Raw genomic sequence first — 24,513 nt, 5'->3', positions numbered from 1 at the left:
CCGACGCCCCATCTTCTTTCACCAATTTACATCATGATTTTCTAGTTTCTGAACATCATTGTGATATCTGATCAGTCTTAGGCAGCGTTCCCACATTTACTGTACGTCACCACATGCAGCCGAAACCAGACCCTCATGCTGTAACCAATAGGTGTATGGCCACTAATCCTGGTAATAGCACTTGACTACTGAGGAAGAGATGGGAGCGTAGTTTCGTCCACCTGCATTCCTCTACATGTAGGCGTCACATCAGATAACACCACCATACTAGACCTGACCAATTTTACCATACAACCCCCTCCCCCCCCCCTCAAAAAGACACTAGATTTACTGACAAGTATGAACTGGAGGTGAGAAACTTTTAAAAAAAGCTGTTTCCTTCCCCCTGCTCCCTGGTGCTGCCCCCCCTAAAAGATCCTGCCCTAGGCACTGGAGCATGGGTGCCTAATGGTAAATACAGCCCTGGGTATACTCACTTATGAAGGGAATGCTGTTAATGAGTAGCCCACCAGCCCGCTAATCATAGAAATAGCTGTGATTTCAATGAATGAAATACATTTTCCCCACAAAATTTTTCAATCTGTCTGGCTTAGCCCGCTCTATAGTATGATCAGGGTTGAAACAAAGGGTAGGCCAGGTCTGCACCCACCTAGGGTGTTACTGCCTAACTACCCTAAGGGGGACACAATTGCTGATGATAACTAGAGAGCAGAAAAGAGAAAGAGGGGACGGGCATATGTCTACTGAGGGCACATAATTACATACATATCTACACCTATCTACCTATGGGGGGCCATCTGGCTACCTACAGGTGATAACTACCTTTTTAAGGAGGAACCTATCTACCTACTAGGGAAAATACCTACTGGGGGCACTAGATACCTACTGGGAGAAACCTATGTAACTGCTGGGGGCTTATACCTACTGGGTGGACAAATCTACGTAATTTGAGGAGGAGGCAACTACCTACTGACAGTGGCTATCTACCTACTAAGGTGGGGCACTTGGCTACTTGCTGGGGGTAACTACATATTGGGGAGTACCTATTTACATACTGGGGGGGCACATACCTAAAAGAGGCACCTAAATACCAAGAAGGACATATTAATGGATTCTATAGATATAATTTGTGGATGGCATAAGTTGTCATGGTGTTCTGGGCCAGACGGAGAAGAAAAGGAAAGAGAATGTCTACTTTTAGAAAAGACCCCCTTGTGGGTTGCTGGATGTAGCAATACCTAATCACTTATACAGTCTGCAGAGTCTGGGTATCTGTAAATGGTAACTGTATGGGGTAATATCGATCCGTGTGCTGTACTGTGCTCCACAACAGTATTAAAGTAATATGGTATTATACGATCATGATGTGGCGGTATTATTTGGCCCTTGTATAATGGTTATATTGGTATCATTGGTCTTGATATACAGTTTTTTCTTGTAATCGAATGTGGTATTATTCAGTCACTATATGGCGGTCATGGTAGGGCTGGATTATGTGCCCCTTGCCCTATTGACATTATTTAGAATCTCATCTTCTATCTATCTATATCTTTCCATCTTCTCTATCTATCTATCTATCTATCTATCATCTATTTATCTGCTATCATCTATCTATCTATCTATCTATCTCTTTGCATCTTCTCTATCTATCTATCTATCTATCTATCTATCTCTTTGCATCTTCTCTATCTATCTATCTATCTATCTATCTATCTATCTATCTATCAATCATCTATTTATCTGCTATCTATCTATCTATCTATCTATCTATCTATCTATCTATCTCTTTGCATCTTCTATATCTATCTATCTATCTATCTATCTATCCATCTAGCCATATCTATCTCTTTTGCTCTCCCTTCATAAACACAACATAGCGATTGTTGCTATACACTGTCAGGGTGAGGTATAAAATACATTTATAGTCACTGGAGATTTATCAAGTGAAACTGGCTCAGTTGCCCCTAGCAACCAATCAGATTCCACCTTTCATTTTCCAGAGTCTGTGAGGAATGAAAGGTGGAATCTGATTGGTTGCTAGGGGCAACTGAGCCAGTTTCACTTTACACCATGTTTGATAAATCTCCCCCATGGTGTACTTGGGTTATCGGTATCTTTGGGGTAGTGGTAAAAAGTTGAGCAATGTTAATGACATACTGTATAACTGTAGCCTGCAGGGCTGAAAACATGATAGTCCATTCAGTTCCACCTATTATCCTTTAATGTTTCAGAAGAAATCAAAAACTCCCATCTTCTCATCTTTGGGGCAAACATCCCTTCCTGACTCTAGATCTGGAATATAGAATAAATTCCTTGGTCAACGACCTTCTTAACCTGTACCTATAACCTGTAATAGTATCACACACCAGAAATGTATACAGGCCCAGTGTTGGTGAGGAGACCATGAGAACTTCCTCTGTTAGAGAGCTCCATTCTCCAGCTGCTTCATCTTGGTTCTATCAGACCACTTGTTAAAATAACAGCTGGTTTCAATAACTGGGAACTGGGAATAACTGTTTGCCATTGGTCCTGATTCATCTGCATCCTCATCCTTAGGACATGGATACAACTGAATAATCGGGTGCTAACCAGTAGATACTAGAGTCCCTGCTTATATAATGCATCAGCCAGTGTCGGACTGGGGTGTCTGGGGCCCACCAGAGGAAATGATCCTGGGGGCCCACCACTGAGAAAGAACATGTCAGTCAGTGTTTCTGCAGGTTCTAAAGCTGGGGGCTCAGCGGAGAATCTTCCGGTCCTCTGGTGGGCCAGTCCGACACTGCAGACAGCATGATGGTCCTTTGTGGCCTCTGTCTGCCCCACTGGTCTGCCCCACTTTCCTCTGTCTGCCCCACTGGTCTGCCCCACTTTCCTCTGTCTGCCCCACTGGTCTGCCCCACTTTCCTCTGTCTGCCCCACTGGTCTGCGCCACTTTCCTCTGTCTGCCCCACTGGTCTGCCCCACTTTCCTCTGTGTGCCCCACTGGTCTGCCCCACTTTCCTCTGTCTGCCCCACTGGTCTGCCCCACTTTCCTCTGTCTGCCCCACTGGTCTGCCCCACTTTCCTCTGTCTGCCCCACTGGTCTGCCCCACTTTCCTCTGTCTGCCCCACTTTCCTCTGTCTGCCCCACTGGTCTGCCCCACTTTCCACCCCATTTGAGGTGGAAAAAAGACACCAAGGACAATCCCTATAGCACTTTGGCAGCATTACACCTCCCGCACCACGGCCGGCCTGTCAGAAGAGGCCAGATTGCCATTTCCTGATGACAGCATGGGCAGCAGTACAGGTAAAGATTTTGGGTAGGGAGTAGTGTTGAGTGGATTTCTTCAGGTTTGGCAACGTTCCCCGAACTCTCTCAGTCTCTAGAGAAGTTGGATGCCCTAGGAAGTCGTGGAAAACATGGACACAGCCATAGACCATTGACTGTGTCTGTGTTTTCCTAGCAGCCCTGGGGCAGCATCCAACTTCTCCAGTTCAGCAACGTTCTCCGAACCCAAGCGCTCGGCATTTGACTCCCGGTCTTTGGAGTAGTTGGATGCCCTGGGAAGTCGTGGAAATCATGGATACAGCCATAGGCCATAGGCTATGTCCATGTTTTCCTGGCAGCCTTAGGGCAGCATCCAACTTCTCTAGATGCTGGGAGGCAAATGCCGAGTGTTTGGCTTTGGAAAACGTTGCTAAACCCGAACAGTTCCGCAAGTGCGCTCAACACTAGTAGGGAGCATTATTTTAATCTTGGGCGGCATGGAAAAATTCTGTCTCTTTAAGGGACAAATTTGATTGTCTTGAGGGCCCACAGTATGATAGAGATATTCAGGGGTCCAGTATGTGACAATGTTATAGAGTTGCAATGTGCTGCTCTATGAGAAGCTTGTTTCATTATGGTGAATGAGTATTTACTGTGAAAGTAAGGAGCCAAAGACATACAGGAGGCAATGTACCTCCAAGCCTTAATGGCTGTCTGGGCCTAATGGAAATAAAAAAAAAAAAGGAAAGAGAATGTCGACAATAAGTGAAAACGTTAGATTTGAATTACCGGGTGTAAATATTTATAAATACATCATGACCATATTTATTTGTATGATCCGATGTGGTAACATTCTTGTTTGTGAAACAACATCTCCAAGTCATAGTGAGAGCTGTATATATATATATATAGCATGCATGACCTAGGCTTAGAAATTAGTCTGTTTGATTGATTAGTCTGATTGAGTGGAAATAATTCTCTACGGTACACAACCCTGCGGGCATCCTGTACTCCAAGTAGGACCTCTAAAAGGGGTTGTTCACCTCATTTTTTTTCTTTTAAATCAACTGGGGTCACAAAGTTATACAGATTTGTAATTTACTTCTATTAGAAAATCTCCAGTCTTCTAGTACTTATCAGTTGCTGTATGTCCTGCAGGAGGTGTCTGACACATTGCTCTCTGCTGCCACCTCTGTCCATGTCAGGAACTGTCCAGAGCAGGAGAGGCTTCCTATGGGGATTTGCTACTGCTCTGGACAGTTCCTGACATGGACAGAGGTGGCAGCAGAAAGCACTGTGTCAGACTGGAAAGAATACACCACTTCCTGCAGGACATACAGCAGCTGATAAGTACTGGGAGATTTTTTAATTAGATCCAAATTAAAATATTTTTTCTCTTTTATGATCATTCAAATAAACCAATAGAGACCAATATTAATGTATAGGATATTATCATAAAATACAGTTATGAATAGAGTTGACCTGAGATAGTACATTTGCCATGGAATCGCAGTGACATCTAGTCAACCCGGTGGCTGGCTGCAGAGCGTGGTGAAAGGCACAGGGATTTAATGGCACGGCTACAGACCTGCCAGATGTCTTCAGCTATGATATATTTTTTAAAACTAAAATGGGTGAGTAGTCCGAGTATAAGACAAGAAAAGAAAACATTCTACAAGTCATCTACCAGCATGGAGTAAGAGTGGGGTTTCCTCTAGGATCATGACAAAATGGATGGCAAACATTCAAATGTCAAAATCTGACTCTGGGCACCAGCTAAGCATATACATTAGAGTCTATGTTAAATCTAACTACTGTGCATATATTAGCTCTCCTATTTCACATTACCACAAGGACTCACATACATAAGATTGAATGCAATGGGAATAGAAAAACCTGGTCAAGATCTCTCCTATTGCTTTAGGTCCAAATATATATTGAGCTATTGGACCATTCAACAGTCTAAAGTTTAGACTCTAAACAGTATCTACCTTACCTATCTTTGGTAACAATGTTTAGCATATTTTGAGATACATGATGTCTTCTCTGGAGATGAGGGAACCGAACCTGACCAACCCAGATTCGTTTCGAACTTTGCAAAAAATTTCTGCAAAGTTTGGAGGGATTCGGCAAGATGGCTCATGTAAAAAAACATAACAAAAAAACAACAACATGTTCTCCCTTGTTCGCGGTCCCTTGGTGTCTCCTGGTGTCTCCTGGTGGCTCTCTGGTCCCGTCCTGTCGTCTTCTGTGGTGAAGGCTCGCTCATCCAATCACAGGCTGACTCAGATGGGGCAGCACCATGGCCTGTGATTGGCTGAGCGGGCTGTCACTCTTAAGGCAAGAGTGACAGCCTGCTTAGCCAATCACAAGTTGCTGTGCTCTTCCGTCCTAATCAACCTGTGATTGGCTGGATGGGCTGACACTGCCACTCAGCCAATCACAGGCTGTTCAGGACAGGAGACTGTGATTGGCTGAGCGAGTTTAGCCAGGCACAGGCTGACTAGGACAGGGCAGCACCGCGGCCTGTGATTGGCTGAGCGGGCCTTCACCATGCAAGACATTAGGATGGGATTGGAGAAGAAGGTCCCTTCAAGAGTGTGGACATGTAAGCATAAGGAACGTCCTTTAGATACCGCATTAAAACCGCTAAAAACCTGCAGTCATTTAGCTATTTTAATGCGGTTAGTTAAAGTTCGGTTCGGTACGAACCCGAACTTTCCATTAAAGTTCAGCAAACCTGCCGAACCGAACTATCATCTCTAGTCTCCGATCACATTGCAACCAAAATCCAATGGATTGACATTTGGAATCTACCAATTTCAGGTCCTATTACATTATTAAGGTCAAGGCTCTATGTAGCCAGTTCTTCTCCACCACACTCCCCTTCCATGCCTTTATGGACCTTTCTTTGTGCTCTTGGGTACAGTCCTACTGGAACAGGAATGGGCCAAACCCAAAGTGTTCCCACAAATATGGAAACTTATTGTCTACAATGTCTTGGTATGATGAAGAACTAAGATATCCCCTTACTGGAATGAAGAGGTTTAGGCTGACCACTAAAAAAACAAGCCTATGGCATTGTCCTTCTTTCCTCAAACCTTACAGCTGGCACAATGCAGTCAGGCAGGTAAGGTTTAACTGGCATTCACCAAACTATGGTGCTTTACACCTCTCCATCAGATGCTTTACACCTCTCTGATCAGATACTTGGCACTAAACTTGCATGCAGCTGCTCAGCCATGGAAATCCATCTCTCTCTCTCCATTTAGTACCAAATATGTATGTCTACTTATGACTACTACTCCTATTATGGTACTCTCTTGGACCAGTTCAACCCTGCATGTAGCGCCTTGTAGGAAATAGCTTTATTAATTGTATTATACGTTTGGAGACCTACTGTACTTAATATTATTCTTGCGATTCACTTTGAATGAATCGGGACATGTATGGTAAGCAATATTCTATGAGCTTTATGTATTGATACATTCATTGTTCCATTTATTGACTTTTCACCTATCATCTATAGCGCCCTGCCTTCACATTGGAGTCAGCAAGTCTTACACTGGTCTTTTGTGCAGGAATTGAAAGGCTTCTGTATAAGTACGACTGACATGCCAAAAATAAAAACCTTTTGTAGATTTGAATAATCCTACAAAAAAGTCCCTGTTGTAGAGGCTGTCGGGTATGTTTGTGCATTGCGTTGGGGTCAGGAAATGGACAAACAAGCATTTACTCTTACAGGACCTCAAACAAGGATTCCATACCACTGATTGTTTGCCTTGTCTGTAGGTAATCCCTTCGCTTTGGTGTCCATCAAATGCTCCAAGAACACACATGACCTTTCCGAGGATTTTTGGGGCCATATTGCTGGGTCACTGCTGCCAATAATATGTTAGCAAAGACCATTTTAGAAGCTGTTTGGTTTTGTAGATGTGAATACTAAATAAGTAATTCCTAAGGAGAACAAGTTGCCTTATCCAAGGTTTCAGTGCCCAATGGAGACAGCACTGGGTACTTAGTAGAGATGAGCAAATTTCGAGCATGCTCCAGTTCCTCCACACCTGAACTCTCGGCATTTGACTATCATTTGGCTAAAGAAGTTAGCTGCCTGGAAAACATAAGCTGTATCCTTGTTTTCCAGGAGTCCCTAGGGCTGCATGAGACTTCTTCAGCCTGGTAACCAATGCTAAGAGTTCGGGTTTGGATGAACCTGAGCATGCTTGAGGTTTGCTCATCTCTAGTACTTATCCATCTAGAATCATGGCATAGTATGCAGTAGTGCACATAGGGGGAGATTTATCAAACATGGTGTAAAGTGAACCAATCAGATTCCACCTTTCATTTTCCAAAGAGTCTGTGAGGAATGAGCCAGTTTCACTTTACACCATGTTTGATAAATCTCCCCCTATGTTTGATAAATCTCCCCCCATAGTGTCTTGAATGCTGGACAAGACCAAGACCTAGTGTGGTGTCTACAAGACTTGTAGGGTAGCCTTTGAGTGACAGGTAAGTTCAGGGTAAAGGTTAAGTATATAGAGGGGTCTAGTTGTTGCTGTTAAGACTTCTAGCTCAAAGGTGGTGGTTGAGGTATATGGTTCCAAGAAGACCAGGCAAGGTTGGTAGGGATTTGTTTTTTTAAGGGGAATCAAGTTTAAGATGTGAAACTTGCTGGTAATCTAAGGGGTGCCCCTGGGATTGGGGTAAGAAGATCTTCTGGCAGGGTTATAGGTGCACCAGGTTTAGGGGTTCCTATATAATAAGAACTTCAGGAAGAATCTGGGGGCCTTAGTTGTAGTTACTCCAGACAATGGGGAGTAGACTTCTCAGCCCACAACTAAATGAATTTGGGGTGTCTGCCTAGGTTAAGGTGTTTGCTCGGGAGTCTGAGTGTAGGCTTCTTCATCCTGCATTAGAGGTTGCTCTGGTATATGAATTTATTTAGTAGACCTGGTTTAGGGTCTAAATTAAGTTTGTGACAGAAACTGTGCAATGGTCAGGATTAGAGATGAGCGAACCTGGAGCATGCTCAAGTCGATCCGAACCCGAACTTTCGGTATTTGATTAGCGGTGGCTGCTGAAGTTGGATAAAGCCCTAAGGCTATGTGGAAAACATGGATATAGTCATTGGCTGTATCCATGTTTTCCAGACAACCTTAGAGCTTTATCCAACTTCAGCAGCCCCAGCTAATCAAATACCGAACGTTCGGGTTCGGATCGACTGGAACCCGGTTCGCTCATCTCTAGTCAGGATAGTTGGTCACAGAGGTCTAGATACGGTGGATAAGAAAGGAGAAGAGGACATCTACAATCTGAGATAATACCGCCTGTCAGATTTTGTAAGTAGATCAGCCTGGGTAGATCCACAGCTTAAAGGGTTATGCAAGATTGAAAACAAAAACAACACATAGCCGTTTTCTTCCAAAATCAGCACCACAGCTATCCTCAGGTTGTGTCTGGTATTAAAACTCAGCTCCATTCATGTCAATGGAACTGAGCTCCAATACCATACGGAAACTGAGAACAAGAGTGTTGCTGCTTCTGGAAGAAAGCAGCCATGTTTTTCTAATCTTGGAGAACCCCCTTAAAGGGGTTATCCAGCACTATAAAAAATGGCTACTGTTCCCCCTCTCTTGTTTCCAGATTGGGTGGGGTTTTAAACTCAGTCCCATTGAAGTAAATGGAGCTTAATTGCAAACTACACCGGAACTGGAGGCAATAGAGGGGAAAAAGTGGCCATGTTTTTGTAGCACTGGATAACCCCTTTAATGTCTGATCAGCACAATGACAACACCCAGTACTTCCACCAATTGGTTGTTTGGCATTGTCATAGTTCCAGCGTACAGGCAGGCGGCTCCGTCCATTGCGTAGTGATGGCACCATGTTCCATTAAAGTGAATGGGAGCTGAACTACAGTAGCCCAATGCCACCAGTACACAGTAAATGGAACCATCTGCTTCCGACCCTATTTATTGTGTAGGGCTGTTGGGTAGTGGGGGCATCTGGCATCGTTCTTATACCCTATACTAATAATATCACAAAATGTGAAAATCCATAAGAAAATCAAAGTAAAACACCTAAACAGAGTAATAACTATTTGGAGTAATAATACATTCATCACATCAATGGACCTCTCATACGTTACAAAGCCAACCTGTCGAGCAATCTGTCTTCATCTTTCACTGCCATTTATACAGAGGATTACTTTACTCCTATGTCCAATTAAACACTTCATTATTCACTATTCATGAAATATTAACCTGCCCCGGGACTTACGCTGCTAATATACATCCTTTTCAAATGATAATTTGTCTTTCAAGACTTCACATAAGTATTCTTACTACTCCATTAGGACTGGAAGCCTGGGGGATGTGAAATGGAAAGATTGTTGTCAGCCATTGCATATAGGTTTAGCTGACAAGAAAGAAATGTTTGTTTTGCTAGAATCTGTATATATATATTTTTTTATAGTGAATGGAGACTAATAGAATGTGTTATTACAGCGAAAATCCCAGTCCTTTTTGTGTAGTCTAAGCTGTAATGTCTTAAAGGTGCCAACTCATATGAGGGCACTCTCATAATTAGCTGAGTGAGGGATTAAGCTGACTGCTTTAGTGGGTGCTAAGACTTTTTTTTAAATATGGTATATCCAAGCAGGGGCATAGCAAGGGGGGGAGTGGCTAGCAAGGGGGGGGGGGCAGCTGTCCCAGGCACAGGGCTGAGGGGGCGCCATCAGGCTAAGTGAGTGAAAGATCTACTCACCCATCCATGTGCTCCCTGACTACTGCGCTCAGCACTTTAACTACAAAGCACTACACGGCTGCCATTTAATGGCAAATAACGGCTGTTGTTTCAAAACAACGTCCACCGTTTTAAAGTAATGGCAATTATTTGCCATTAAATGACAGCCATCCGTTTTTTTTCAATCAACTCCTGGTTTTGGTTGTGAAATACTGACCAATATACTGTGTGCAGCACATTGATGTGGGCGCTGACTGTGAGTGTAGCAGGAGCTGTCCCCTACACTGAGGAGAGGGTGGTGCGGCATTGTTCTCCCTCAATTCCTCTCAATTAGCTGGTGAGCGTGGGCCACAGCGCCCTCTATAGTCTAAACAATTAAGATAGAGAGAGATAGAGAGATAATCATTAGGAAGCAGTCAAACTGATCGAATTGCTCTTGAAGAGTTTTAAAAGAGAAGTCCGTCGATTTCTAAAATCTGGCAGCCGGCAGGGGTAGGAGGGAATTAGATTCCAAGTATGAACCTCTCCCTGTGCCTGCGGTGAGCTGCAGGACCGGCCTCAGGATCTCCGGTGCTAACACGTCACAACAGACACTGATTGGCTGAGCGGCCAGTCCATCAGCCGGGACAGGCCTCGGGGGAAAATGCCTTCCGGCGGGGGTCCTGAGGCCGGTCCCACCGCTCACCGCAGGCCCAAGGAGAGGTAAGTTCCTACTTGTAATCAAATTCCCCTCTGCCCCTGCCAGCTGCAGGATTATAAAAATCGTAGGACTACTCCTTTAAAACTTTTTCTTTCTCCCGGTATCAATGGATAAGTGTAGCTATAAATAGGTATCTGCCCACCCAAAAATTGCAAATGACACCAAAAGAGAAGTCAACAAACTTCCTACAAATGTATCTTGTCACTTCTCCCAAATCTTCTATTTATTAGTCATTGCTTGTTTGCGGAGCGGTGCTCTTTTTCAGCACTATTTACAGAGTACACAGTGGGAAATATTTTGTTTGTTTTTTATATAAAATGTTCTTTTTATATTAATAATTTGAGACGTAGGGAACATACATAAGACAGAACTCCTACTGACAGGCTGGACATCAGTAGGTTTTACATGATATTAGGTGATTGTGAGTAAGAAAAATTATCATAAAAGATTAAGCATGTTTAATTAAAAAAATAAAGGGGTTGTTTAGACTTAGAAAAACATGTCTGCTTTCTTCCAAAAACAGCTACTCTCCTGTCCTCAGTTTGGGTGTGGATTTTGCAGCTCAATTCTGTTGAAGTGAATGGAGCTGAATTGCAATACCACACACAACCAGGGGTGGTGCTGTTTTTGCAAGAAAGTAGGTTTAACCGTTTTTAATGATTTGTCAAGTGACAAACCATAAAGTACCTGTCATTAAAAATAATTTTTGACATGTCATCGGGGATGACAAAAACTTATTGATCATAGTGGGTCTCACTCAGGGCCGGCGTCAGCACAAGGCTTACCTGGGCAAGTGCCGGGGCCCACAACATCTCTAGGGGCCCAGAGAGGGAGAGGGGCCCGGTTTTCTGATGTTCAGCCTGCTCACTGCAGTGCAGGGTGAGGGGATCAGAAGACACAGGAGACAAAGCAGGACCTGCACAGAGAGAGAAAAGGGATAAGGACCTGATCACATGACCTAAAGGTCCTCAACCTTACAGTGTGGAGAGCGCATACGAAAGAGAGGAAGAGGGAGAAGACTGAGCTGTAACTGCTGTGTGTCAGTGTCTGAATGTGTCAGTGTCAGTGTCTATGTCAATAATGTATGTTTGTACATGTTAGTGGTGTCTCATGTTATTGTGCATAGTGTGTAAATGAGGGGCCCGCTGAGGCTCTGTCGCCCATGGGCCCGCAAAAACCTGGAGCCGGCCCTGGTATCACTGCTGAGATCCACTGTGATCAGGAGATGTAGCCAGAGAGAAAGCGAAGCGGCCATGTGATCCACTCCTTGGCTGTATCTCCTGATCAGTTAGCCAGCAGCCAGGAAGTGGATTGAAGTGCCGCTTAGCTCTCTCCCACCGGCTATATCTCCTGATCATAGCGGGTCTCAGCACCGTCTCTACCAATCCATGGATTCCTATGGATCCAGACTATAGGCTGTGGACATATAAAAAGGACTGGAAGGTATCACAAAAGTTAATGCAGACATAGAATTGAATGAACGCATCAATATTTGGAAAAAAGGGAGGTTTTCATATATAATTCATCTGGCAATGTATCTACATTGGTTGAAGAGATAACAATTAAAGGGGTACTCTGGTGAAAAACAATTGTTTTCAAATCAATTGGTGTTAAAAAGTTTTACAGATTTGTAATTTACCTCTATTTAAAAATCTCAAGTCTTACAGTACTTATCAGCTGTTGTATGTCCTGCAGGAAGTGGTGTATTCTTTCTAGTCTGACACAGTGCTCTCTGTGGCCACCTCTGTCCATGTCAGGAACTGTCCAGAGCTGTAGCAAATCCCCATTGAATACTACTACTGCTTTGGACAGTTCCTGACATGGACACATGGACACAGGTGGCAGCAGAGAGCACTGTGTCAGACTGAAGAGAATACACCACATCCTGTAGGATATACAGCAGCTGATAAGTAATGGAAGACTTGAGATTTTAAAATAGTTTTTGTTTTTTAGATTTTTATTTTTTGTTGAATGTTGGAGCAAGATCCTTATGTGATATAGGATTTTTACTTTAATCAACAATATGTCCAGGTTTCCCTGACACTGGGTAGTCTTATATTTTAATCGCTTAATACCAGACATACCATATTGTTATTGTAAAGCTGGTTAGTTGTCAAGAATAACCTCCTCCCCTGTAGAATGTAACACATTCGCTCTCGGCCAATACAAATAATTGGGATTGCGGCTTTAGTTTAAATAACTTTAGCCTTGGAGAATGTACTCCTGAGGATTAGAGACAATCATAGTATCGTATGGTAGGAGAAGAAAAACAGCTTGTCAATAGAAAAACTGAGAAGGGGTCATTTAAATGGTCAGGGTCAAGGCTGGGAATTTTCATTCTCCACTTTCACAATAATTTGTTAACTCCGTTTTCTCAATGAAATTCATAAATAAAGAATAGCCATGGTTTCTAAATATATATACTGTGTTTCCCCCAAAATGAGACAGTCTCCTAAAATAAGGCACCCCAACTAGCCTAAAGTAAAGCATACCTCCCGAAAGTAAGGACCCCCCCCCCCTACCCCCCCCCGGAAAGTAAGGCCACCCACTGCTACCTGCCACCCTCTGGGAGTCACCTAATCCTTGACCTAAATTGACCTTCACAGCCTGTGCCGCAGGCATACTGGTCCATGGCCCCCCCATCCTGCCGCACATCCAGACACACGTTGGTGGTCACCTAAAGCATGTTCCACCCTGGTCCCGCTGCTGGTCATTCTGAGGACGATGGTGAGTATTACAGGGGGTCGGGAAATAAGACATGCTCTGAAAAAATAAGACATAGCGCCTCTTTGAGAGCACAATGTCGATGGTGTACAGCTATCTCATGTTCTCTATTTCAGGGGACAGGACCAGAGTTGGGCTGTTTGCCAGCAGTAGTCATACATGCACTTCACTTCCCTTACTTCTCTGGCCAATCACAGGACAAGACTTTGAAACTTATTTCTAGAAAAAAAAGCAATTTGGTACCCATAGTCTGGATGGGTCTGTTGCCACTCAACACAAAGCAGGTACCAACATCACACCTGCGTGCTGGGCAAGCACTGGCATCATGACAATACCATCTTTGGCTGAGCTGGACAACAACACCTATACCTGTACCTCACCACATCAGGATACATGGAACAGCAATAAACGGATAACACTCAGTAACACAAGCAACCAACAGCGCTCAGGCAGGGAGGAACAGCCCAGATGATCTAATGATTGGATGGCCCCTCCCAATGCTCCCCTCTCGTTGTCAGAGAACGAATATCATGCCAGTAAAAAGGCCTTTACTTTCTCAGTTCTTGTGACTGACTGTGTTCCTACCATGGCCAGTATATAATTGTTCAATGTTAACAAGACACCACACCCCAGTTTACTGCATCCATATCCTCTGGTGTCATCTCCTCCAAAATATTGAATGCTTACACACATGGAATCCTATATTGTGGTGTCCCACCTTTGGTACTGTCTGGAGCACCAGAGTAAGTCAATCTTTCAGGTTCACAAGTGGGAGATGTAGTACTGTGTTTTCCCCACAAGGTGTTACCACTGTTTTTGTTTCTCCTATGCACAGCTGAAGCCAAGGGTAAACTGTTTTCTACTACGTGTTTGTGTGCTGACCAGTGACGGTTGCTCTTTCTTCTAACCTCTCTCTTTTTCTCTCTCTTACACACACTCAATCCCACCACTCACAGGAGGGTTTAGATTAACCCCTGTAGGAGGAGTTAGTTTTTAGTGGAGGAAGTGAGGACAGTCTAGACTTAGTTTCCAGAGTGGGAGGACTAAAACAAACTAGTTCCTGCAGAAGTTAAGCTGGGGCCTGGCTTAGCCAGGCCCCCTTGACAGGGACCAAAGATGCTGCAAAATACTTTCTTTATGCAAACAGTTAAAACAACTATGCAATGCTAAGCTCCCCATAGGGGAGAGAAGCCACCTAGTATAACCCTAGCCCACACCAGGAACCTCTCTAAGCAGTGCAGGGAAGTCTCCTGAAACAAGAGGAACTGACCCCAGTAGGACAAAGGGAAAACGTCTATGTATCCTACAGCACAGCGCAGTACAACTAGAAAGTCTCGGCAACCTGCTACACCCAGATAACCGACGACTGGGGCTTGTATTACCCACCTAGGACAGGTATCTCGCAACTAGGGGACATAAGACGGTTCAGAGCCACAACTGGCATCCATGAGTATGAGTATCTTCTTATCTCTACCTCTACACCTGTTTCACCAGAGAATAGGCTCCTCTGGCAACTCCTCTCCTCTTCCTTCTTTCTACATAGCACCTACTTTTACAAGCACTGGTTCTACCTCACTGTCAGCCACAACATTTTCAAGTCAGGATTTGTACTGCTGTTTCACCTGTACTGTTAAACTCAAGTCTTTTTTAGTGTTCTATTTTTGTCTAAACACACTGGACACCCGCACCCACACACACCACCATACACTTGGGTTATCTCCCCGTTCTGCGAGTGGCGGTACCAACTACCTGAGTGGGTCTACTACCACTCCAGTTTACCGTGACAAGTGCCCAAGTGACCTTCAACACTCCCAGAGGTTACCGACCATTGGGGACAGTAAACCGGTCAAAGCAGGTACCTGTACAATAAAAACACTTGATAATCAGTTATCACAGAAGTGGCCAAGTATCACAAATTACAGAGAAGCCAAGAGAAGAAACTCTGGTGTCTCTACTAGAGTTGCACGAATTACGAGCACACTCGGGTTCATCTGAACCCAAACGCTCTGAATCTGATTACCGGTGGCTGAAGAAGTTGGATGGAGCTCTAGAGAGTCGGGGAAAACATGGATACAGTCTATGGCCTATGACTATATCCACATTTCCCAGGCAGCCATAGGGCTGCATCCAACTTCTTCAGCCACTGGTAATCAAATGCAGAATGTTTGAGTTGAGAGGAACCTAAGTGTGCTCAATATTTACTCATCCCTAGTCTCTACGAAACAGTAATTTATTTAATAAAGTGTTAGATATTCTATAGTTTATTTAAATATTTTATTCCCCAGTCAATTAGAATAAACCGGAGAGCTTTCAATTGCCAGGATTGCCAGCAATGATATTTGGTGTCTTGTCTCTGCACTTGGCCCTCACAACTCTATTGTTTCCTTAGAGTGTCCTTATGTACCCTCATATATCCTTTCTCTGTCATGCCAGCTAATCCCAATTGACTTACCACTGATGCCAATAGTACAAGTAGTTGCTTTCAGCAAAAAGTCATAAATCCCTTTGTAAGTGAAGCCAGGGCATTTGGTAATTTTCGTCCAGACATCCCAATCTGTAATTAATTTGGAGGCTTACTGCACTTGGCAAAGTCGGGGACCAGTTACTTGAATATGTGCAGAGTTTGAGTTTCATTTGTGTTGCGATGCAATGTCCGGCCTATGTAAGAAAAACTAATAAAAATAGCTCTAATAAAAAAAATGGAATTTAGTATTCATGACGTTCAGAAAAATCTGTAGCCCCAGCACATACATCTTCCATAGGAGGAACCATCAGAGGCATTGCACCCATTGGCATATGCCACAGAGCACATAAATAGGAACAGAACATTGTGGATAGTAAGAAGTTTATTGGATCGTTAAAAAAAAAAAAAAAAAGGTCTCACACCAAGATAACAGAATTCTTTTGGTTTAGATAGTTTGGGATTTTTTTTAGAAAACTAACTTTTTTTTATTTCTCTTGTAAGAATTATAGAGGTTCTTCATCCCATTTGGAGAATTCCTTTTCATGTGTTCTATTGGAGATGAGAACCCTTCTCAAAGCACGGCTCTTGCTGGAGCATGACCAGGTGTTACATTATTGCCTATTTTTTTTAAATAAGTGCCATGTAATACCCCATTTTTCCAGTAGTGGCCTCTGCAGAAGAATCCTGCAGCCAAGTGCCTCCTCCCCTAATGATGACAGCTGATTGGTTGGGCGCTGGTTAGGCTGACTGGGGGCATGATCTACAATCAGTAGCTACTTCCCTGCTGAGCCAATCACTGCCATACAGGTACTGCCCTGCTCAGCCAATCACTGCCATACAGGTACTGCCCTGCTCAGCCAATCACCGCCATACAGGTACTGCCCTGCTCAGCCAATCACCGCCATACAGGTACTGCCCTGCTCAGCCAATCACTGCCATACAGGTACTGCCCTGCTCAGCCAATCACTGCCATTCAGGTACTGCCCTGCTCAGCCAATCACTGCCATACAGGTACTGCCCTGCTCAGCCAATCACCGCCATACAGGTACTGCCCTGCTCAGCCAATCACTGCCATTCAGGTACTGCCCTGCTCAGCCAATCACTGCCATACAGGTACTGCCCTGCTCAGCCAATCACTGCCATTCAGGTACTGCCCTGCTCAGCCAATCACTGCCATACAGGTACTGCCCTGCTGCCATACAGGTACTGCCCTGCTCAGCCAATCACTGCCATGCAGACCGTCCAAGTGGGCAACGAGAGAGGCAGGCATTGTGGATGAGAACAGGTCAGGATACACAGGAATACAGCAGAAAGAGCAGATTGATTATATATATATATATATATATATATATATATATATTTATTTATTTTTTGTAGCAACATTTAGCAAGCACAGGACAGGACAGTAGGCTCTTCACTACAGAGTCTGAGCTTGCATTCGTCTTGATAAACCACCAGTTATTTTATCCTAAGCGGGTGCAGACTGTGCAGATTTGTGGGTAGAAAAATACAAACGCACTGTGAAATCTCTGACTCGAATGACACCGGCCAATAATCCTACTTCAAAACCGCAGTGCCTACTGAGTGATGAAAAGCCTATAGAGAAAAAAATTACAAAATCCATTGGCTGAAAGGGCAATAATAATGTATAGCTGTATTATAAAACCGACAAATTGCGAGCAGCCCAGCTTAATCACACGTAAATACGCGTCGTATAGTTAACCGAACCGACATTTCCATACAAATCGACTTTTCCGCTCCTGAATCTAGGCATACATTGCTTCCAGGAATCCCCTGGCATGCTTGTGACATTGAATTCAGATGAAAGCGACTTTTCAACAGGCCATCTGAAAAGGTTCTTTGTTAATTTGGTCTAATTATACCTGACGAATGCAACATAAATATATGAGATCATGAAAAAACTGACTTTTTGTGTGGGACCAAAAAGAATTAAAAAAAAAATTATTATTTTTAGTTGTTGGGATGCTATTTTAAACTTTGAGGAAAAATAAAATAAGCCGTTTTCAAACCGAAATTCAAATTGTTGCATTTTTTTTTTTAATTTGGAATAATTTGAGAAACCTACCAATCATAGAATAGAAGAATAGGGAGCTAACCCCATTTGACCTCCTTCTTCCTGTAGTGCACTCTAAGTAACTGCAGCATTAAAGGGGTATTCCGGCAAAAATCTTTTTCTTATAAATCAACTGGTTTCAGAAAGTTATATAGATTTTTAATTTAGTTCTATCTAAAAATCTCAAGTCTTCCCATACTTACCAGCTGCTGTATGTCCTGCAGGAAGTGGTGTGTTCAGTCTGACACAGTGCTCTCTGCTGCCACCTCTGTCCATGTCAGGAACTGTCCAGAGCAGCAGCTAATCCCCATAGAAAACCTCTCCTGCTCTGGACAGTTCCTGACATGGACAGAGGTGGTGGCAGAGATACCTGTGTCAGACTGGAAAGAATAAACCACTTTCTGCAGGACATGCAGTAGCTGATAAGTACTGGAAGACTTGAGATTTTTAAATAGAAGTAAATTACAAACCTATAAAACTTTCTGAAACCAGTTGATGTGAAAGAAAAAGATCTTCGCTGGAGTACCCCTTTAAGGGTCTATCTACCATAAAGGCAACCCATTTGACTGCTATGATGCCGTGAGAGAAATGGCCCCAGCTATAGTTCATCCATTCTCTTTCCCAATGGGGTGATGAGAACCTGCAGAATGCCCCCCTTAACTGTATTTTAGGGGACTTAGCTAAAGGGTTCACAGATCGGGGTGAGATTAAAACCAACACCAGGCCATCCTGTTCTGAGGGGCAAAACCCAACAAGAGCAGCCCTCACTGATGTCCATAATGGCCCAGGGTGAGCACTGAACATCAGAAGACACAGGAGACAGAGCAGGACCTGCACAGAGAGAGAAAGGGTGAAGGACCTGATCACATGACCCAAAGGTAACCTTACAGTGTGGAGAGGAGCCCGACAGAGAGGAAAAGGGACAAGACTGAGTTCTACATGCTGTTTGTGTCGTCAGTGTCAGTCAGAGTCAGTCAGTGTCAGTCAGTCAGTGTCTGTGTAAGTCTGTGTCAGTCAGTCAGTGTGTGTGTCAGTAATGTGTGTGAATGTTAGTGGTGTCTCAAGTGATTGTGCATAGTGTGTGGATGATGGGTGCATAGTGGATGGATGAGGGGCTCGCAGAGGCTCTGTCGCCCAAGGGCCCACAAAAACCTGAAGCCAGCCCTGCCTGGAGCGATACAGTAAAAAACAATGGGGGGAATTTACGAAGCGTACACCAGGGAGAAGATTCACCCCTTCTCCCTGGCGTACGCCTACCGTATGCCCCGCTCTCCCGATGGGCGGGCTGGCGGAGCTTGCGGGGGCGTGATAAGGCGGGGAGGAGTCGTGGCCTCCTCCCGCACCTCATCTATCGTGATTTACGCCTAAATCATGATCAAAATCTACACCTGTTGGAGGCAGGTGTAGATTTTGTATGCCGGGCGCAGGTACGGGCGCCCGGATGGATTCACTAAGCGGTGTGCTCCTCTGAATCCTGCCGGGGAAAAGAGGGCAGGGCCTAATATAAGACCGGCATACTTGTACGCTGGTCTTCGTAAATCCCCCCATAGAGTTCAGACAGAAACAGAGTCAATAACAGGCAAAAGAGTAGAGGCAGGCAGCTGGGTCAACAATGTGGGTCAGTCACATGAGAGTTGGCAGGTTACAGGAGGGATCCAAAAGGCACCATTCATTATAGAGATATCAGCCTCCAGGAAGCAGGTAGGACTGGCTGAAAGAGTCACTGTCATGAAACCAAACTTTTGACATGTCAGGAAGATCGGTCTGGGTCTAAGGTGCCCTATTACACGGAGCGATAATCGGCCAAATCAGGCCGATGCGCGGTTGACACCTGACGCCTTACCCTCTCCTCACTTCCGGTCTTCTCTCCTGTGCTCCGCAGCTTCCCAGTCCCGGCAGCTGCAACGTCTGCGTGGCCTGTCAGCTGACAATCCGCTCAGATGCTGCTGCTGGCAGGACCGAGAAGTTGCGGAGCACAGGAGAGAAGACCTAGAGCAGGGAGAGGTAAGGTGTCAGGTGTTTGGGCAAGGACTGCATGGACATCGTTAACGATGTCCATGGAGCCCTTACTGCCCAATTATCAGGCCATCTAATAGGTCCAGTAAACGAGCGCCGATCTAGCAGATCAGCACTAGTTTACTAAAATGATTGGGCTGTAGTCGTCCCGTGTAATAGTTCCAATAGTGTTCAGACCTGTGCCAATGGTTAAAACAAACAGGGAGAAGTCACGCTCATATGAGAAGATGGCCTCAGAATGAAAGTCTATGGGACGTGTCTTTTCTCACTAACACAGAGTAGGGAAAGGACCTCATGATCTATTGATTGGTCAGGGTCTAAACACTCAGACCCTGACCAATAAAAAACTTTTGACATGTCTCTGACATACCGCAAAGCAAACGTAGTGCAACAGCTCCAATAGATCCAACTGCAGGTAGAGAGGGATGCATGCTGGAGGTCCACAATCCCAATAACATGGACCAAAACAATCCAAAGAATCCAACAGCAACCAGATCAAAACTCTTCAAAAACCTTATTCAGGTACAACATACAACATTTGGGTCAAAAGTACCTGGAACTTCAATACATTTTTTAAAGATTACTCCCTTACTGTCTGGATGCTGTTGGATTCACTGGATCGCGTCTCTCTAACATGGCAAACGTATACTTTTTGGCGACAGATACACTTTTAATTGGTGTTGCAGAGTTGGCATTGGAAGGGACGGGTGACGGGATGAATGCGGCAGCCCTTTAAATCTTTGAGACCACGCATGTGCTGTCCCTATGGGCCAGACCAGGAAGGGCAAGGACAAGAAGATTATCAGCCATAGTGATGATGGTGGCAGCCAGAAGAAATGAGTTGGGGCATGGGGCAGGGGATGTTGGAAAGAGGTCAGATGCCCGGCAGAAAACATCTCACAGTTACAGAACAACTCTCAAAATTAGACCTAATTTTTTTTTTTTTTAATTCATCTATTTTCTGGAAATCCTGATGATGAACATCTTTCCAGATCATCGAATTCTAATCTAGAGTCTGGAATCTGAACAGTCTAAAGCTTCTTTATTATATTTATTATAGGGCGGATCACATATCAGTTGAGATGATGCCACCTTCTTGACCATATAGGAGCCACCATTGACTATTTTGTTGTAAAAAAAATAAATAAAAAATCCATACCCCTGCAGAATACTGTAAGTATGTCATTGGTCTGAAACAACCCTTGTAGTTAGAATGATATGTTTTACTTTAAATAAAAGTACTATACAGTGATGTTCTGTGCACCAGGTAGGCCTTTCATATGCTCTATGCACCACATCAGAGATGGCACCTTTAATACTGGTCCATCATTGCGCCAGGTTCTGCTAGATTTAAATGTATTTGCTAAGTGAAGGGAATACTCTAATGTGGCCATCATGGTTTTCACTTTAATAGTCATGCTATAAACTATTCAGATCCTAAACTGCTCCCAGACATGAATTAGAAGGGATGGCCTTAAAACATAGTTTTCTACCGTATTAAAACAAATTGCACAGCGAAATATTCCAAATGTGCAAGGCGTGCAGCCTCAAGCACAACACGGCCGACCACAGACGCGAACATTTACAGCCCCTCCAAGAAAACTTCTCTTATAAGAAAATATCACCATTACCAAAAGTCATGTTTTTACACCAACCAAAGGGACAGCAAGTAAATGTCTTCTGTGGTTGTATGCTTCGGCAGGGAGAATATTGCTGATACAGAATACTTGTCTAGTCTCCGCTTTCAAAATTTCACTATGCACAAATTTAACCTAATAAGTGAATGAATGAGTCAATGCAATGGTTTGTCAATTTGGCCAAATTTTTACCTGATGGAGGTTGTTTAGTATAGTGTTTATATAATGCAGTTATCCTGTAATGCTCATTTTCCCCTGTTGTGGCGCTGCAGAGATATTCAACACTTATATTTAAAAGGTATACTTTTTCTGGTGTCAAAAAGTTATACAAATTTGTAAATTACTTTTATTTAAAAATCCCAAGGCTTTCAGTTCTTATCAGCTGCTGTATGTCCCGCAGGAAGTGGTGTATTCTTTCCAATCTGACACAGTGCTCTCTGCTGCCACCTCTGTCCATGTCAGAAACTGTCCAAAGCAGCTGAAAATCCCTATAGAAAACCTCTCCTGCTCTGAAAAGTTTAGGTGGCAGCAGAGACTTTCTGGAGGACATACAGCAGCTGATAAGTACTGGAAGACTTCAGATTTTTAAATAGAATTAATTTACAAATCTCTATAACTTTCTGACACCAGTTGACTCGAAAACATTTTTGTTAACCCCTTTTAGTGGCCAGTTTAACCTCTTAAGGACGCATGACGTACCGGTACGTCATGCGTCCGCAAGAGGTGTTCAGAGTGGGGCCGCGCGGCGACCCCGCTCTGAACTGCCGCAATCCCGGGTGCCCCGTGTAGCCTTGGACCACATGGTCTGATCACCGTGCCCGCTTATTCAGTAATCGCATGCAGCTGTCAAAGTTGACAGCTGCATCCGAATACTGTATGCAGCACTTCCCTGGTGTCTAGTGGGGTGGACCGCTTGAGGAACATGCATAACAAGTCAGTTTTACCCCAGGGTGAATGGCGTAAAAACAAATACGCCCCAAATAAAAGAAATGCGTTTTTTTGTTCAATTTCACCACACATTGAATTTTTTCCTGGTTTCGCAGTGTACTTTATGCAAAAATACATTACTTCTATATCCCTGATTTTACAGTCATTATGTGGATTATTTATCTATTAAACAGTCCATGCAATTGATTAATCCTGTGGTGTTGGATTAGCATCTATGGGGTATAGGCTTGGCTGCAGTTGTGCCACAGCTGGAGGGCCTAAGGTTCCCCATCCCTGGTCTAAGTATTGAGTATGTATTGTCCAGCCTTCTGCGGCCCTTACATGCTGTCATTGAGTTTTACTGTCATACCTTCTAGATACCGTCTGGACGCTCGCCTGTTTATGGAACAACATAAAACTTTGTGTGAAACCACAGAACGGGATTCTGAGACCGAGAAACACACTAACCAAATTGTAAACCTAGAAATCGGGCCGCTCCTCAGAAATGAACAAATTAGTTTGGGTCAATATTTGCTGTGTGTATTGGTGGCTAGCAGAAATCTATGAAAGGAGCCGTGCAGAACTCAATATTTGTCTTGGAGTTTCATTATACTCCTATAAGGAAAAATATGATGGCCCGCTTTGAACTATTTATCCAGGTTCCTAACCACATACCACTTGGGCTAACATTACCACCATGAAGTTACAACTTTCGATACAGTGTAATTGCTGGGTCCGAATGCTATACCACTCAACAGGTCAGGTAGTGTAGAGTAATAAAACCACTGGGGAAAAAAAGTCCTTCTCAATTGGGGGGGGGCAAGACTATTCATGCTAATATAAGGGGTGTGCGCACCAATACTATGTTAGTTTAGAAGAAAATTAAGGCTTAAAGGAGAAGTCCGGCCATAATAAATTGTTAAAAGGGGCAGGGGAGAAAGGGAGAACAATTGATTTCTTACTTATCCCCATGCCCGCAATGCACCACCTGACTGACCTCGGGACCCCAACCGGAACGCATTTCCCCCTGAATTGTGATGACGTCATGACTCGGTGGAAAATGCCCGACCCAGCTGATGGACAGCCCACTGAGCCGTTCAGTGTCCTGCCCCAGTCACTGACTGGCTGAGTCAGCTGTCAATCAGCCGGGTCGTGATGTTAGCTGAGAAGAATATCCCAAAGGCCGTCGGGGAGCTGGAGCCTCTAGTTCATCACAGCACGTACTCACGAATATAACTATATACAAAGATCCTGTATACCATCTCTACATATTATGGCTTATAGTTACGAGTAGTGTTGAATGGACTTGCTGAACTGTTTGGGATACCACCCTAGGAAGGCCATAGCCTGCATCCATACGGCATCCAACTTCTCCAGCCACTGGGAGTCAAATGTCGAGCATTCAGGTTCCAGATAATGTTGCCGAACTCAAACAGTTTGGCAAGTCACTCAACACTATTTAGGAGTGTTATCTTGCTATTTCTCCTTTGTTCTCATCCAGCTGTATAAAAAATAATCAGTTCAAAGAAGCTAAAAGGATCATATTTAACCCCTATATTTAATTATATCCACATCCAAAAGGTGTCTGTATACAGTCAGCCTAAAAGGGTTGTTCCAAATAAGATATATGCATACCATACCATACCATATATATTACCATACCATATTGTATATATACACACAAATCTGATGTTTTTAAGTAAAGTAACACGTATCACTGTATAGTTTTCCTCCCCCATGGATCTTATCACTTCCTGGTTCCTCTCTGAGCTGTGACCTTGCTGTTGCCATGCAACAGTGCCCAGTGAAGAGCAATTGGCTTTACTAAAAGGACAGTTCAGCTTGTCTGGGTACAGCTCACCTCTTTCCCTCCACAACAGATGAACATTTAATCATGGCGAACGTGCATGAGGATATCAGGAAAGATAGCTGATGGAATAACGGAGCATTCAGCCAATGGCTATAGAAAGAGAAGACCAGACA

At 43.9% G+C, this 24,513-nt stretch overlaps 1 protein-coding gene across 6 annotated transcripts in view; it reads right to left on the bottom strand.

Annotated features, from left to right (window-relative positions):
* The window catches only part of MATN4 (matrilin 4), a 138,455-nt gene that overhangs the window by 91,306 nt on the left and 22,636 nt on the right, over positions 1–24,513 (bottom strand). For 2 of the 6 annotated variants that reach the window (XM_069951488.1, XM_069951485.1), the window contains exon 2: positions 11,474–11,604. The exons of 3 other annotated variants lie outside the window; for them this stretch is intronic. Coding sequence is in view for 2 of the 3 variants with exons in the window: in XM_069951485.1 (XP_069807586.1) it covers positions 11,474–11,500 (27 nt within the window). In the remaining variant the exon portion in view is untranslated. Of the gene's footprint in view, positions 1–11,473; positions 11,605–15,191; positions 15,212–24,513 lie in introns of those variants that run through there. One more of the 6 variants, XM_069951486.1, reaches the window with a different exon arrangement.

This window comes from Dendropsophus ebraccatus, chromosome 14, assembly GCF_027789765.1.
Source record: "Dendropsophus ebraccatus isolate aDenEbr1 chromosome 14, aDenEbr1.pat, whole genome shotgun sequence".
Taxonomy (NCBI): domain Eukaryota; kingdom Metazoa; phylum Chordata; class Amphibia; order Anura; family Hylidae; genus Dendropsophus; species Dendropsophus ebraccatus.
Note: the sequence above shows the minus strand (reverse complement) of the source record. Positions and strands in the feature narration are given on the sequence as shown.